Here is a 13,782-nt window from a genome sequence, read left to right as displayed (position 1 = left end):
CTGCCTTCGGGTGGGGGGACGGGTCCTAACTGTTGTTTGTGGGTATGCACCAAACAGCAGTTCGGAGTACCCACCCTTTTTGGAGTCCCTGGAGGGGGTGCTAGAGGGCATACCTTCTGGGGACTCCCTCGTACTGCTGGGAGACTTCAATGCTCACGTGGGCAATGACGGTGAGACCTGGAAGGGTGTGATTGGGAGGAATGGCCCCCCCGATCTGAACCCGAGTGGTGTTTTGTTATTGGACTTCTGTGCTCGTCACGGATTGTCCATAACAAACACCATGTTCAAGCATAGGGGTGTTCATATATGCACTTGGCACCAGGACACCCTAGGCCTCAGTTCGATGATCGACTTTGTGGTCGTGTCGTCGGACTTGCGGCCATATGTCTTGGACACTCAGGTGAAGAGAGGGGCGGAGCTGTCAACTGATCACCACCTGGTGGTGAGTTGGCTTCGATGGTGGGGGAGGATGCCGGTCAGGCCTGGTAGGCCCAAACGTGTTGTGAGGGTCTGCTGGGAACGTCTGGCAGAGCCCCCTGTCAGAAGTAGCTTCAGCTCCCACCTCCGGCGGAACTTCGACCACGTCCCGAGGGAGGTGGGGGACATTGAGTCCGAATGGGCCATGTTCCATGCATCTATTGTTGAGGCGGCTGACTGGAGCTGTGGCCGTAAGGTGGTCGGTGTCTGTTGTGGCGGCAATCCCCGAACCCATTGGTGGACACCGGCGGTGAGGGATGCTGTCAAGCTGAAGGAGTCCTACCGGTCCCTTTTGTCCTGTGGGACTCTGGAGGCAGCTAATAGGTACCGGCAGGCCAAGCGGAATGCAGCTTCGGTGGTTGCTGAGGCAAAAACTCGGGCATGGGAGGAGTTTGGGGAGGCCATGGAGAACGACTTTCGGACGGCTTCGAGGAGATTCTGGTCCACCATCCGGCATCTCAGGAGGGGGAAGCAGCGCAGTGTCAACACTGTATATGGTGGGGATGGTGCGCTGCTGACCTCGACTCGGGACGTTGTGGGTCGGTGGGGGGAGTACTTCGAAGACCTCCTCAATCCCAATAACATGCCTTCCAATGAGGAAGCAGAGCCTGGGGACTTGGAGGTGGGCTCCCCCATCTCTGGGACTGAGGTCACCGAGGTGGTCAAAAAACTCCTTGGTGGCAGGGCCCCGGGGGTGGATGAGATAAGCCCGGAGTTCCTCGAGGCTCTGGATGTTGTAGGGCTGTCTTGGTTGACACATCTCTACAACATCGCATGGACATCAGGGACAGTGCATCTGGATTGGCAGACCGGGGTGGTGGTCCCCCTCTTAAAGAAGGGGGACCGGAGGGTGTGTTCCAACTACAGAGGGATCACACTCCTCAGCCTCCCTGGAAAAGTCTATTCGGGGGTTCTGGAGAGGAGGGTCCGTCGGATAGTCGAACCTCGGATTCCGGAGGAACAGTGTGGAACAGTGGACCAGCTCTACACCCTTAGCAGAGTACTGGAGGGTGCATGGGAGTTTGCCCAACCAGTCTACATGTGTTTTGTGGACTTGGAAAAGGCGTTCGACCGTGTCCCTCGGGGAATCCTGTGGGGGGTGCTCCGGGAGTATGGGGTACCAGACCCCCTGATAAGGGCTGTTCGGTCCCTGTACAACCGGTGTCAGAGCTTGGTCCGCATTGTCGGCAGTAAGTTGAACCCGTTTCCAGTGAGAGTTGGACTCCGCCAGGGCTGCCCTTTGTCACCGATTCTGTTCATAACTTTTATGGACAGAATTTCTAGGCGCAGCCAGGGTGTTGAGGGGGTCCGGTTTGGTGGACTCAGGATTGGGTCACTGCTTTTTGCAGATGATGTTGTCCTGTTTGCTTCATCAGGCCGTGATCTTCAGTGCTCTCTGGATCGGTTCGCAGCTGAGTGTGAAGCAGCTGGGATGGGAATCAGCACCTCCAAATCCGAGACCATGGTCCTCAGCCGGAAAAGGGTGGAGTGCCCTCTCAGGGTTGGGAGCGAGATCCTGCCTCAAGTGGAGGAGTTCAAGTATCTCGGGGTCTGGTTCACGAGTGAGGGAAGAATGAAGCGTGAGATCGACAGGCGGATCGGTGCGGCGTCCGCAGTGATGCGGGCTCTGCATTGGTCTGTCGTGGTGAAAAAGGAGCTGAGCCGTAAGGCAAAGCTCTCAATTTACCGGTCGATCTATGTTCCTACGCTCACCTATGGTCATGAGCTATGGGTAGTGACCGAAAGAACGAGATCGCGAATACAAGCGGCTGAAATGAGTTTCCTCCGCAGGGTGTCTGGGCTCTCCCTTAAAGATAGGGTGAGAAGCTCAGTCATCCGGGAGAGGCTCAGAGTAGAGCCGCTGCTCCTCCGCTTCAAGAGGAGTCAGATGAGGTGGCTCGGGCATCTGATCAGGATGCCTCCTGGACGCCTCCGTGGTGAGGTGTTCCGGGCACGTCCAACCGGGAGGAGGCCCCAGGGAAGACCCAGGACACGCTGGAGGGACTATGTCTCCCGGCTGGCCTGGGAATGCCTCGGGATTCTCCTGGAAGAGCTAGAAGAAGTGGCCAGGGAGAGGGAAGTCTGGGCATCTCTGCTCAAGCTGCTGCCCCCGCGACCCGACCTCGGATAAGCGGGAAGAGGATGGATGGATGGATGGATGAATTCAGAGGTAAGAGAAGTAGAAATCCCTTGAGGTCTAACAGAGCTGATTCATAACATTGAAGTCATCATGACAATAAGTGATCACATCTTCATTAGTAAATAACTTGGAGATATACAGTGTGCCTTGACAAGATGTGGAGTTCTAAAGTGCTGTATGAAGAATTATATCAGACCTCCACGGATTATAAATTCAAATTGTGTAAAATATAAGAAGATTATTAATACAGTTGACAGGGTAATTCACATTGTATTTACCTGCCAAGTTTCAGACCTCATAGCACCTTTGTAAGAATTACAGTTTAAAGATAGTGGAGGAATAAAAAAATGATACTGTAAATAAAGATGGAAAAGAAAAACAACCTTTAATAAGAAATTTCTAATGACACAGTAAGCCGCTTTCTCAAAACATGGAGATCCCACACTTTAGTATTTAATTTCTCATAGAACATATTGATTTTCAGAATGATTTATTGTTCTATTAAAGCAAAAGACATTTACCACATGTGTATTTGCATATTGCTCTGTTGAAATCAATCATTTTCTGAAAGAAGATTATTGTGAAAAGGGAGGCAAGTGCCTATCCTGGAAGCACTGGGCGCAAGGTGAGGACTAAACATTTGTGTGCTATCAGTCCATCATGTTAGACCGAATCAGATAACACACAGACCTTTGGGATGTGGAAGGAAAATTCAGTGACACATGCAATATATACCAATTCCAGATAGGCAATCCATGGCCAGAACTCAGACCCACAGCTCTACAGCTGTGTGGCAGTAAACTTAATCACTATGCTGCCCCTGAATATAGACTACTACACCTTTATTTATAAACCTTCTGTTAAAGTGTTACATTTTTATCACTGCAGAATCTTCAAGATTTGCAGCTAATCTAAAATATCAAACAGTCCTTAGAGATAAAAAATGCATATAGTGTACTCACCGGTAGGCAAAAAGAACAAAATCTTTCACAGAGTTCTGAGACACAAGAATAGAGTGGTCTTTGTGAATGGGGCTGTCCTCTGGAGTAATGTCCACCTGATGGACTGGTCTGCAAGAAATAGCTAAATCAAACACCTGTCAAATTCAGAAAAGAGGAGAGAGTGAAATAATTGGTCAAACTATACCCTCCTCTCTGTTTCTCTCAAAACCCCTCACTAGAGGCATCTCTGAACTAAAGGGAGTAACATTCTTAGATAAACAAAGACACTAAGGGATCTTAGGATGTTCAGTCTTGCAGAACAGCATCCTTCCAGGGTTTAGTACTGGTGTTTAGAAAACTTAAAGGCATAAAAGCAATATTAATTAATTTGACCAAAAGACCATTCTGAGACAACAAAAAAAAATGTCTTGAGTCTAAGTCAGGACATGAGATCTATAGCCTTACCACCATCTTAAATAGGGGCACTATGATAATGTTATATATTAAAGCTCCAGCAGTCATGTGACAGCAACTGGGCATCATTACTTACAACAACAGCTTTGGGTAATATTCAGAATGGTGGCACATGTGACCAAAGGTGGTATAAATGCACAAAATGGTCACAAAGATTGAAGCAGGGTAGTAAAAACAGATTCATAACTGTTATATAAGTATTCAGAAACAGTGATGTATCACATTGTGTCAAACTATAGCCTGTGGATGCAGTACTCCCTTAAATTCACATAAATTGCATTCATAAACTTACTTTTGCAAAATGACTTCCATCATAAAAGGCTACAAGAATCTGTCCATCCATAGTGCATGTTATAACAGGAACATCAAGAGAATCATTCTCACAATAGACCATTCTTCCTGAAGAGACTTCCCATATTTGCAGGCTGTGACCCTCAGTAAGTGCTACTAAAGTGTTGTCCATGCACAGGGCAATGGAGCTAATGTCCCGACCTACTCCATGAAGAGTTTTTATTGATTTGCCAGAACTGAGATCCCACAGCTTCAGGGTCCTGTCTCTGGAAGCTGTCACTATAGTAAGGTCCTTCTTTGCCGCTGCTACTGCAGTGATTTTATCGGTATGACCTGCAAAAGATAAGAAGTGTAACTTATGTGCCCACTTCTGCAGTCAACTTTGAATGGAATGAAAAATGAGAAACAGCCTCAAACCTCAAGAGTATCAACATTTGTGATTTGTAGGATGTCAACATTTTCCCATTAAACGCAAGTCACTCTTAAAAATCTTAATTGAAAAATATAGGTTTGTCTACCTTGCAAAATTTTGTGGAATATTTGCGCAAGTCATCTCATCTGTGGATTTTACTGGACAGACACGGCATAAAAACTGCTCTTCAATATTGTAGAAAAATGTTTGACAGTAATACAGGAAATATATGTATTTATTTAATAACAAGGATTCTGTATTAAGCTATCATGGTTACATCTACCCATGCATTTCCTGAATTTGTTTATTACTTTTGGGGTCAATGGGAGTCTGTTGCACCAATTTACAATCAGTTAGCCTAAGCCTAATACTTTGAGATACTTTTTAAAACTGGAGTACCATGAAGAAAACCTTTGCAGACACAGGAGGGACATGTAAATTTAAAACAGACAGTTAATGGTGATCTCCTGAAGCTGTAAGGCAGCGGTGCTTATCACTGTGCCACCAAATCCAGGGCCCTGTGTAAAGTTGTAGCATTTAATTCACTCTTAGTGCTACAAAGTACTTTTCTTAACACAGATTGAGTGTTTTACGGAGGTTACCTAGTCGTACAGGTGGCATTTATTACTTTCAAAGACATACAGCTAAAATAAATTACAGTATGTTCTTGTAGAAAGTGGTGCACATTTTGAATTAGATAATATAGTTCGACTATATGGACATGCAGGTTTGAGGCTGCCTTGTGATATGATGTGTTGTCTTGTTTGTTGGAACAGAGCAATCTATCCCATTTGGAATATAATGAGTTTCTGTATGAGCGTGTTATTCTTTCAGACAAAAATCTTTATTGCAAGGAGTACAACAGACAATGGAAACATTGCTTCCGTAGATTTGTTTGACTTTTTACCTTACATCAGACAAAAGGAGAAATTTGTAAAGAGCCATTTGTTCCCATGTAAATCGTTACGCAACAACTGATGGGTATTATAAGTTTTTCTGTGGGACAGAATAATTTTATTCTTCATTCAGTTTTAATTGTGGTTTGTCAAAAATCACATGGAATATGAAAGTAATAACTTCTGATTGCTCTTCTGCATGTCTGTAGTTCTTTTGAACCACTCAATCTACATGGTCTCTGACTATTTGTGCAACTTCCATTCCATTATTCATCTATTTGGCCATTATTATACCTACATTTCCATTGCTGTTACTGAGATATAGAGTCTTTTCCAGCAGTAATAAGTTCAAGCCGGCAATCAACCCAGGGTGGCAGAGTCCATTGCAGGGAAACCCCCATTCAGTCATATGTCGCCATTTCAGAGTTACCAATTAACTTAACATGCATATCTTTGGAATCACTAAAGAGAACTCTACACAGATATAGGAAGAATATGTAAGCTAGGACTAACTCATTTTATGTCTTAAGAGTATTTTTGTAGCCCAAAGAGATACACTTTAATAAAAAAAAGACTTAAACAGTACAGTGATAGGATTATAAATGTAATGTCAAATATGAAGAACACCTATAATAATGCCCATCCATCCTCTTTCTGTCCTCTAACCCTGCATTTTTTATTATCAGGACATAGCATTTAGAGCCAATTCCAGCAGTACTGGTGATAAAGCAGGAACCAACCTTGAATGGGGTGCCAGTCCAAAGCAGGGTACACTGGCATAAAAACCACCCTTCCCACAAACTGGGTCAGTTTATACTTACCCAGCAACTTAACCTGCATGCTTTTTTACAATTTGGGAGGAAAGCTGCCCACACTCACCCCTACAGATTCAGTAACTTTAACGAAGGATGAATGATTTGTTCTTATGTTAATTTAGAAGCATTGTTGTCTTTCAGAATATACAAGTGAGACTTGGCTAAAAGTATTTATTTTGAGTGCTACATTCATTTCCCAGCTGAAGGCACCTGGGTTCATTGAATTCCATTGGCAGTTATTTAAGGTGTTGCTTTCTTTCATAGCCATGCAGAATATGAAAGACGTTGTAAGTCAATAACCATAATTAGTTAATAGCTTTTCTTTTGACAGGTCCAAGCATCTGCAAACAAAAGGCTTTCACAGAACATCCAGGATTAGGTGGCAACATTTTGCCAATCAACTAACTTATTAAAGACACATCCTGCTCCTTTAAAAACAAATACATAGTGTGCATCTTTTGTGAAATATTAGAGCTGCTCTGCTCAGTAAATCAAATGAAACAAAGCAGCCTGACACCATTATGATAAAGGGAATGAAATGCTTAGAAGGGGAGGCCATAAGCCTGAATCATACAATAAGAAAGTGAGCTATTAGGTTACAAATAAATGCATATTTCTTTGCCAAAGGTATTATGAAAATTTTTAATCATGTTTGTTTTAACTGTACACTTTAGACATCTGTAAAATAATTATTCTTCTCATTAATTTATATTACGTAGGGTTTACAGGGAGCCTAAGTATAACCTAGAAGGAATGTCTGCAAGGGGAGTAGCATCTGTGGATGGAATGTGAGACCAGTCAGAATGCAGGGTGCACACCAACACAGGGAAGATCACAAAATGAGGCAACATTAGGTTGGTAAAGGTATTTGTTATCTTTGGACAGAAAGCAGAGGCCCTTGGGAAAACCCACCTGAACAAAGGAGCGGCAAGCTTAATCCAAAGTGATCACACCTCACCTAGGGAATGAACTGGGGCTCAAATGACACAACAAAAGGAAATATGGCAAGGTCATACATTACATTACAGGCTAGCTGAATGTTTTCTTTTTCTATTAGTAACTAAACTAAACTAACTTAGTGTCTGGTAATATCAAAGTTTCTTTAGTTAATCCTAATTAGCAAATACATTCTGGTCATATGTGCATCAGTCCTGGACTCCCTATTTTTTAATCAATATATTTTCACAAATATATATGAAAGTTTGATGTTTTGTATTTTCTTGGTTGCTCTTTCATGGTTTAAAGCAAATATTCTGAATTATTTATTAAGTTACAGCATATTAGTAGTGTGACACAGTGCATATGCTTGCTGACAGTGCTAGCACTGTGGCCTTTGCGGCAGGATTAGGGTGTCTTCTGTGTGTACCCTTTGGATTTTCAGCAATTAATTGTAAATTCCCTTAAAATTTTCAGCCGTTCAACTGAGAGCTACAATTTCAAGTCAGTTAATATCTTCGATTGTTAATTAAAGTGATGTGAAAGCATATCAGAACCCTCTTTCAGGTTTATGGTTTACATATCAGGTGTCATGCATGCATGTCTGAGGATCATCTTCCAGACTCATTAGAGGTATGTAGTACCATTCTGGGATGAGAGGGGACACTGTCACAAACAGTATCATCTCCTTCTTCCTCCTCAGCAATTAGAAGATGCCCAGTGAGGGCAACTGGCTCTGTCTCTTCTGGGGCAAGTCCTATAAAGCCTAACATCCTCGGAAGGAGATTTCTCACTTTGGTATGAGCCAGACAGGAAGACAAAGCTGCTCAAAACCAGACCTACTCATCCAAGCAGCAGTTACAAGTTAAAAGAAGCATGTGTTTTCGTGATTTGTGCTGTTTTTACTTTCAGCCTTTTTCTTTGAATTAAACAGGACAACTCAGTTGGCATCCCAACATTTCTTTTGGAACCAGTCTTTATTCCCACCTTACCACATAGGATACAACTAACAATGCAGTACTGTGGTGCACTAGTCTAGCATCCTGGGTTTTCACAGTCACTGTTTGTCTGGAGTTTGCATGTTTTTGCTGTGTCTACTGTACATGGGTATCCTCCGGGTGCTCTGTTTTTCCTCCCTTGTACCTAAGGTCATTCAGGTTAGGTTGATTGGGAGTTTGAAAACTAGCCCTGTGTGCATGACTAATCCCTGTGATGGACTGATGTCCTCACCATGTCTGTTCTCATCATTGTGCTTAAAGTCGTGGTCAAACATTTTGAGAATGACACAAGTATTGGTTTTCACAAAATTTGCTGCTTCGTTGTTTTTAGATCTTTTTGTCAGATGTTTCTATGGTATACTGAAGTACAGGTGCTGGTCATAAAATTAGAAAATCATGACAAAGTTGATTTATTTCAGTAATTCCATTCAAAAAGTGAAACTTGTATATTATATTCATTCATTACACACAGACTGATGTATTTCAACTGTTTATTTCTTTTAATGTTGATGATTATAACTGACAACTAATGAAAGTCCCAAATTCAGTATCTCGGAAAATTAGAATATTGTGAAAAGGTTCAATATTGAAGACACCTGGTGCCACACTCTAATCAGCTAATTAACTCAAAACACCTGCAAAAGCCTTTAAATGGTCTCTCAGTCTAGTTCTGTAGGCTACACAATCATGGGGAAGACTGCTGACTTGACAGTTGTCCAAAAGACGACCATTGACACCTTGCACAAGGAGGGCAAGACACAAAAGGTCATTGCTAAAGAGGCTGGTTGTTCACAGAGCTCTGTGTCCAAGCACATTAATAGAGAGGCGAAGGGAAGGACAAGATGTGGTAGAAAAAAGTATACAAGCAATAGGGATTAACCGCACCCTGGAGAGGATTGTGAAACAAAACCCATTCAAAAATGTGGGGGAGATTCACAAAGAGTGGACTGCAGCTGGAGTCAGTGCTTCAAGAACCACCACACACAGACGTATGCAAGACATGGGTTTCAGCTGTCGCATTCCTTGTGTCAAGCCACTCTTGAACAAGAGACAGCGTCAGAAGCGTCTCGCCTCGGCTAAAGACAAAAAGGACTGGACTGCTGCTGAGTGGTCCAAAGTTATGTTCTCTGATGAAAGTAAATTTTGCATTTCCTTTGGAAATCAAGGTCCCAGAGTCTGGAGGAAGAGAGGAGAGGCACAGAATCCACGTTGCGTGAGGTCCAGTGTAAGGTTTCCACAGTCAGTGATGGTTTGGGGTGCCATGTCATCTGCTGGTGTTGGTCCATTGTGTTTTCTGAGGTCCAAGGTCAACAGAGCCGTCTACCAGGAAGTTTTAGAGCACTTCATGCTTCCTGCTGCTGACGAACTTTACGGAGATGCAGATTTCATTTTCCAACAGGACCTGGCACCTGCACACAGTGCCAGAGCTACCAGTACCTGGTTTAAGGACCATGGTATCCCTGTTCTTGATTGGCCAGCAAACTCGCCTGACCTTAACCCCATAGAAAATCTATGGGGTATTGTGAAGAGGAAGATGCAATACACCAGACCCAACAATTCAGAAGAGCTGAAGGCCACTATCAGAGCAACATGGGCTCTCATAACACCTGAGCAGTGCCACAGACTGATCGACTCCATGCCACGCCGCATTGCAGCAGTAATCCAGGCCAAAGGAGCCCCAACTAAATATTGAGTGCTGTACATGCTCATACTTTTCATGTTCATACCTTTCAGTTGGCCAACATTTCTAAAAATCCTTTTTTTTGCCTTGGTCTTAATTGATATTCTAATTTTCCGAGATACTGAATTTGGGACTTTCATTAGTTGTCAGTTATAATCATCAACATTAAAAGAAATAAACATTTGAAATACATCAGTCTGTGTGTAATGAATGAATCTAATATACAAGTTACACTTTTTGAATGGAATTACTGAAATAAATCAACTTTGTCATGATATTCTAATTTTATGACCAGCACCTGTATAATTACAAGCATTTCATAAATTTCAAAGGCTTTTATTTGGTCCAGAAGTTGATTGACAGCACACCAGGGCGAATTACAGAGGTCTTGAAAAAGAAGGGCCAATACTGCAAATACTGACTCTTTGCATAAACTTAATGTAATTGTCAATAAAAGCCTTAGAAACTTATGAAATGCTTTTAATTATACTTCAGTATACCATAGACATATCTGACAAAAAAGATCTAAAAACACTGAAGAAGGAAACTTTGTGAAAACCAATACTTGTGTCATTCTCTAGACTTTTGGCCACAACTGTAGTGTTGCCAGGATATGTTCTGGCCCAAACAATAAAGATTTGCATCAAGCAGGTTTGAGAATGTTATGTTACCATACAAGTAACAATCATCTACTCACATCTACCTCACTAAGTCCTACTATTAGGTAAATCTGACATCAGGTGACACATCCATCCATCCATTATCCAACCCACTATATCCTAACTACCAGGGTCACAGGGGTCTGCTGGAGCCAATCCCAGCCAACACAGGGCGCAAGGCAGGAAACAAACCCCGGGCAGGGAGCCAGCCCACCGCAGGGCCAGGTGACACATAACACATAAAATATTATATCTTATCATTTTTAACATAAAATAAGCCACCACATTGAAGCCTTATGTGGCAAGGTAAGAACAGCATTAGTGTTTTCATACCTGTTAAGCAAGCAATTAGAGCCAAGTGCTTGGAAGCTATAGAGGTACTGGGAAATTCATGAAGTTCTCCTGATTAGATGATGATCATAAAGTGCAGAACGTCTGTCAGTCTGGGTTATAAAATATACAGATGGATGAATTACTGATTTAGGGTATAAAAGTTAAACATATGTTCTGAATCATTTTCATGTAGTATATGTGTGTGGTGGGTTGCATGTTTTAACATCAGTTGACATCTTTATTTCAAACAAAATAATTCTAAAACTCTATTCTCTTTTATATAAACACTATCATATTTTTCCAGCATTTAGTTTGTAAACAGCTGCCAGTTTCTTTTCACATATTTTGGTAATGCATCAAGTAAATAAGTAGCTGCTTTTGAAATGAAGTGGTGTAAATCTGCACAACACAAAGAGCACCACACATTACAGGGGCTCCTACAACAGATGGTAATTTCTTGTGAACAGGCATAAAGTCAGCAGCCATACCATTTGCACTTCAGAAGAGGTCATCTACCTGAAGTTAAGCATGTCTGGCCAGTACTTGGATGGAAGAGCACTGTCTCTAAATGGTGAGCTATCTCTCACAACTTCACCACCTTTAGCTAATGTGTGGTGAGCATACTGGTGCAAAATAGCTGCTGTCACATCACCCAGGTGGATGCTACACATTAGTGGTGGTTGAAGTGGCTCCCCATTCACTGTGTAAAAGTGTTTTGAGTAGTGAGAAAAGCGCTATATAAATGTAAAAAATTATTATTATTATCATTATTAATTCAATGGGCAACAGGATTTGTGGAAAATGTAGCCCAAGTTGTATTACCTTTAGGCTAAACTTTGGGAGAATATTGAAATATGTATATTATTAGGATAAAAGCTGTATATTATATTATCAGGGCAGCATAGTGGCGCAGTGGGTAGCGCTGCTGCCTCACAGTTAGGAGACCTGGGTTCGCTTCCCGGGTCCTCCCTGTGTGGAGTTTGCATGTTCTCCCCGTGTCTGTGTGGGTTTCCTCCGGGTGCTCCGGTTTCTTCCCACAGTCCAAAGACATGCATGTCAGGTGCATTGGTGATTCTAAATTGTGCTTGGTGTGTGTGTGTGTGTGTGTGTGTGTGCCCTGTGGTGGGCTGGTGCCCTGCCCAGGATTTGTTTCCTGCTTTGTGCCCTGTGTTGGCTGGGATTGGCTCCAGCAGACCCCCATGACCCTGTAGTTAGGATATAACAGGTTGGATAATGGATGGATGGATATTATATTATCTATTCATCCATTTTCACATTGTGATCTTTCAAGTTCATGGTCACAGTAAGCAAGACTATCTTAGAAGCTTTAGATGGTTCATAGGAACCAGCCTAGGAATGGATGCCACTTTATCACATAAACATCCACAATGGGATAATTTAGAGACAATAATCAACCTAAAACACACATTTCAGATGTAGAAAAACAGGAAAACAGGAGAACCTAGAAAAAAAAAACTTTGTGAACACAGTGACCAGGTTGAGGTAAAATTGTTTGCATTTACTGTATGTTCCACTGATATAGAAAAATGACTTACGATTTTCATCCCATGAATGACATAGAAAATAAGTACTGTGATTTATATCCCTCTTATTTATTGATCTAATATTAACATTGTCAGAGGTCCGTGTGTAGGGGATATCTTCAGGACTTATGCGAACAATGTAATACCATCCCGGTACACAGATTGGGTCTGTTGCTTATGTCCTCTCCTCTCCTCTATTAACCTCAGATGTGAGGATCATTGACTGGAAGACCACTGTCATTAGTTCTGCCTCAAATTGGGAGTTTTCTCCCAGGAAATATAAAAAAACTAGCCGGTATTGAAAACTATAGTCTAAATAAGCCCTACATTTGGGCAACACATCCTCCCTTTTTTTCTGGCACTACAACTTGCCCTTAAACATGTGGTTCACCACCTGTGCCCCAAATCTTTATGCCTGTTGTTTCTTATATCTTCACAACTTATAAAAATAACTCTTAAAATGAGTTTCAAATAGCAAACACTTTGTCTTTTTCTTCAAGTAATCATTTGTGTGGTAAGCTTATTAAATGTAAGAAAACTTTACAGAGATACAGTATGTATTCTTTTTATTACCTGCCAACAAATCATACAGCAGCCCTCCAGGTGGATGAAGGCAGGTAAAAGAAGGCACAAGGACTGGAATCGATGAACAACAGCACTGTGACAGCAATGTGTGCAGATGGGAGAATTTTCTTGGATCACCTATAAATGGAAAGTAATTAACTGAAAAATATTTTGCTTCAGGGAAAAAATATCTAAAGGCAGTTAATGAAAATAAAATGAGCTTCATGAAATATTATAGCACATTATGGTGTACCTGGTGCCACTGGCCTATCTGCAGAGATAATTTGATACAGGCGGCCAAGAAGCTGAGATGCTAACTGGCATGGGTCCTGAAGTAAAACTTTCTTTGACAACTGCAGAGTCTCACTTAATACATTCAGATCAATAATCTCCCTACAAAAAAAAAGAAAAAGATTTCAGGAATGTTTAAATAAATTATATAAAGAGATGAAAAGAACAATTTGACAAGCACAGTATTTTAAATACAGTATTACTTTAATACAGTACACCGTCTAAATAACAATATTTCACAATATCCTTTAACTGTGTTAATAAAACCATTAAATAAGAAATTTAAGAGCAGTGATACAATAGGCAAATAAATATATAACACAGTTTCCA

The 13,782-nt window shown here is 41.9% G+C and overlaps 1 protein-coding gene across 1 annotated transcript in view; it reads right to left on the bottom strand.

Annotated features, from left to right (window-relative positions):
- LOC114652802 (uncharacterized) overlaps positions 1 to 13,782 on the bottom strand; it is a 104,487-nt gene that overhangs the window by 64,856 nt on the left and 25,849 nt on the right. Inside the window, exons 11-14 of the mRNA XM_028803117.2 lie at positions 13,415 to 13,554; positions 13,171 to 13,299; positions 4,325 to 4,656; positions 3,580 to 3,713 (exon numbers count right to left, since the gene is read on the bottom strand). Coding sequence (XP_028658950.2) covers positions 3,580 to 3,713; positions 4,325 to 4,656; positions 13,171 to 13,299; positions 13,415 to 13,554 — 735 coding nt within the window. The remainder of the gene's footprint in view (positions 1 to 3,579; positions 3,714 to 4,324; positions 4,657 to 13,170; positions 13,300 to 13,414; positions 13,555 to 13,782) is intronic.

This window comes from Erpetoichthys calabaricus, chromosome 5, assembly GCF_900747795.2.
Source record: "Erpetoichthys calabaricus chromosome 5, fErpCal1.3, whole genome shotgun sequence".
NCBI lineage: Eukaryota > Metazoa > Chordata > Cladistia > Polypteriformes > Polypteridae > Erpetoichthys > Erpetoichthys calabaricus.
Note: the sequence above shows the minus strand (reverse complement) of the source record. Positions and strands in the feature narration are given on the sequence as shown.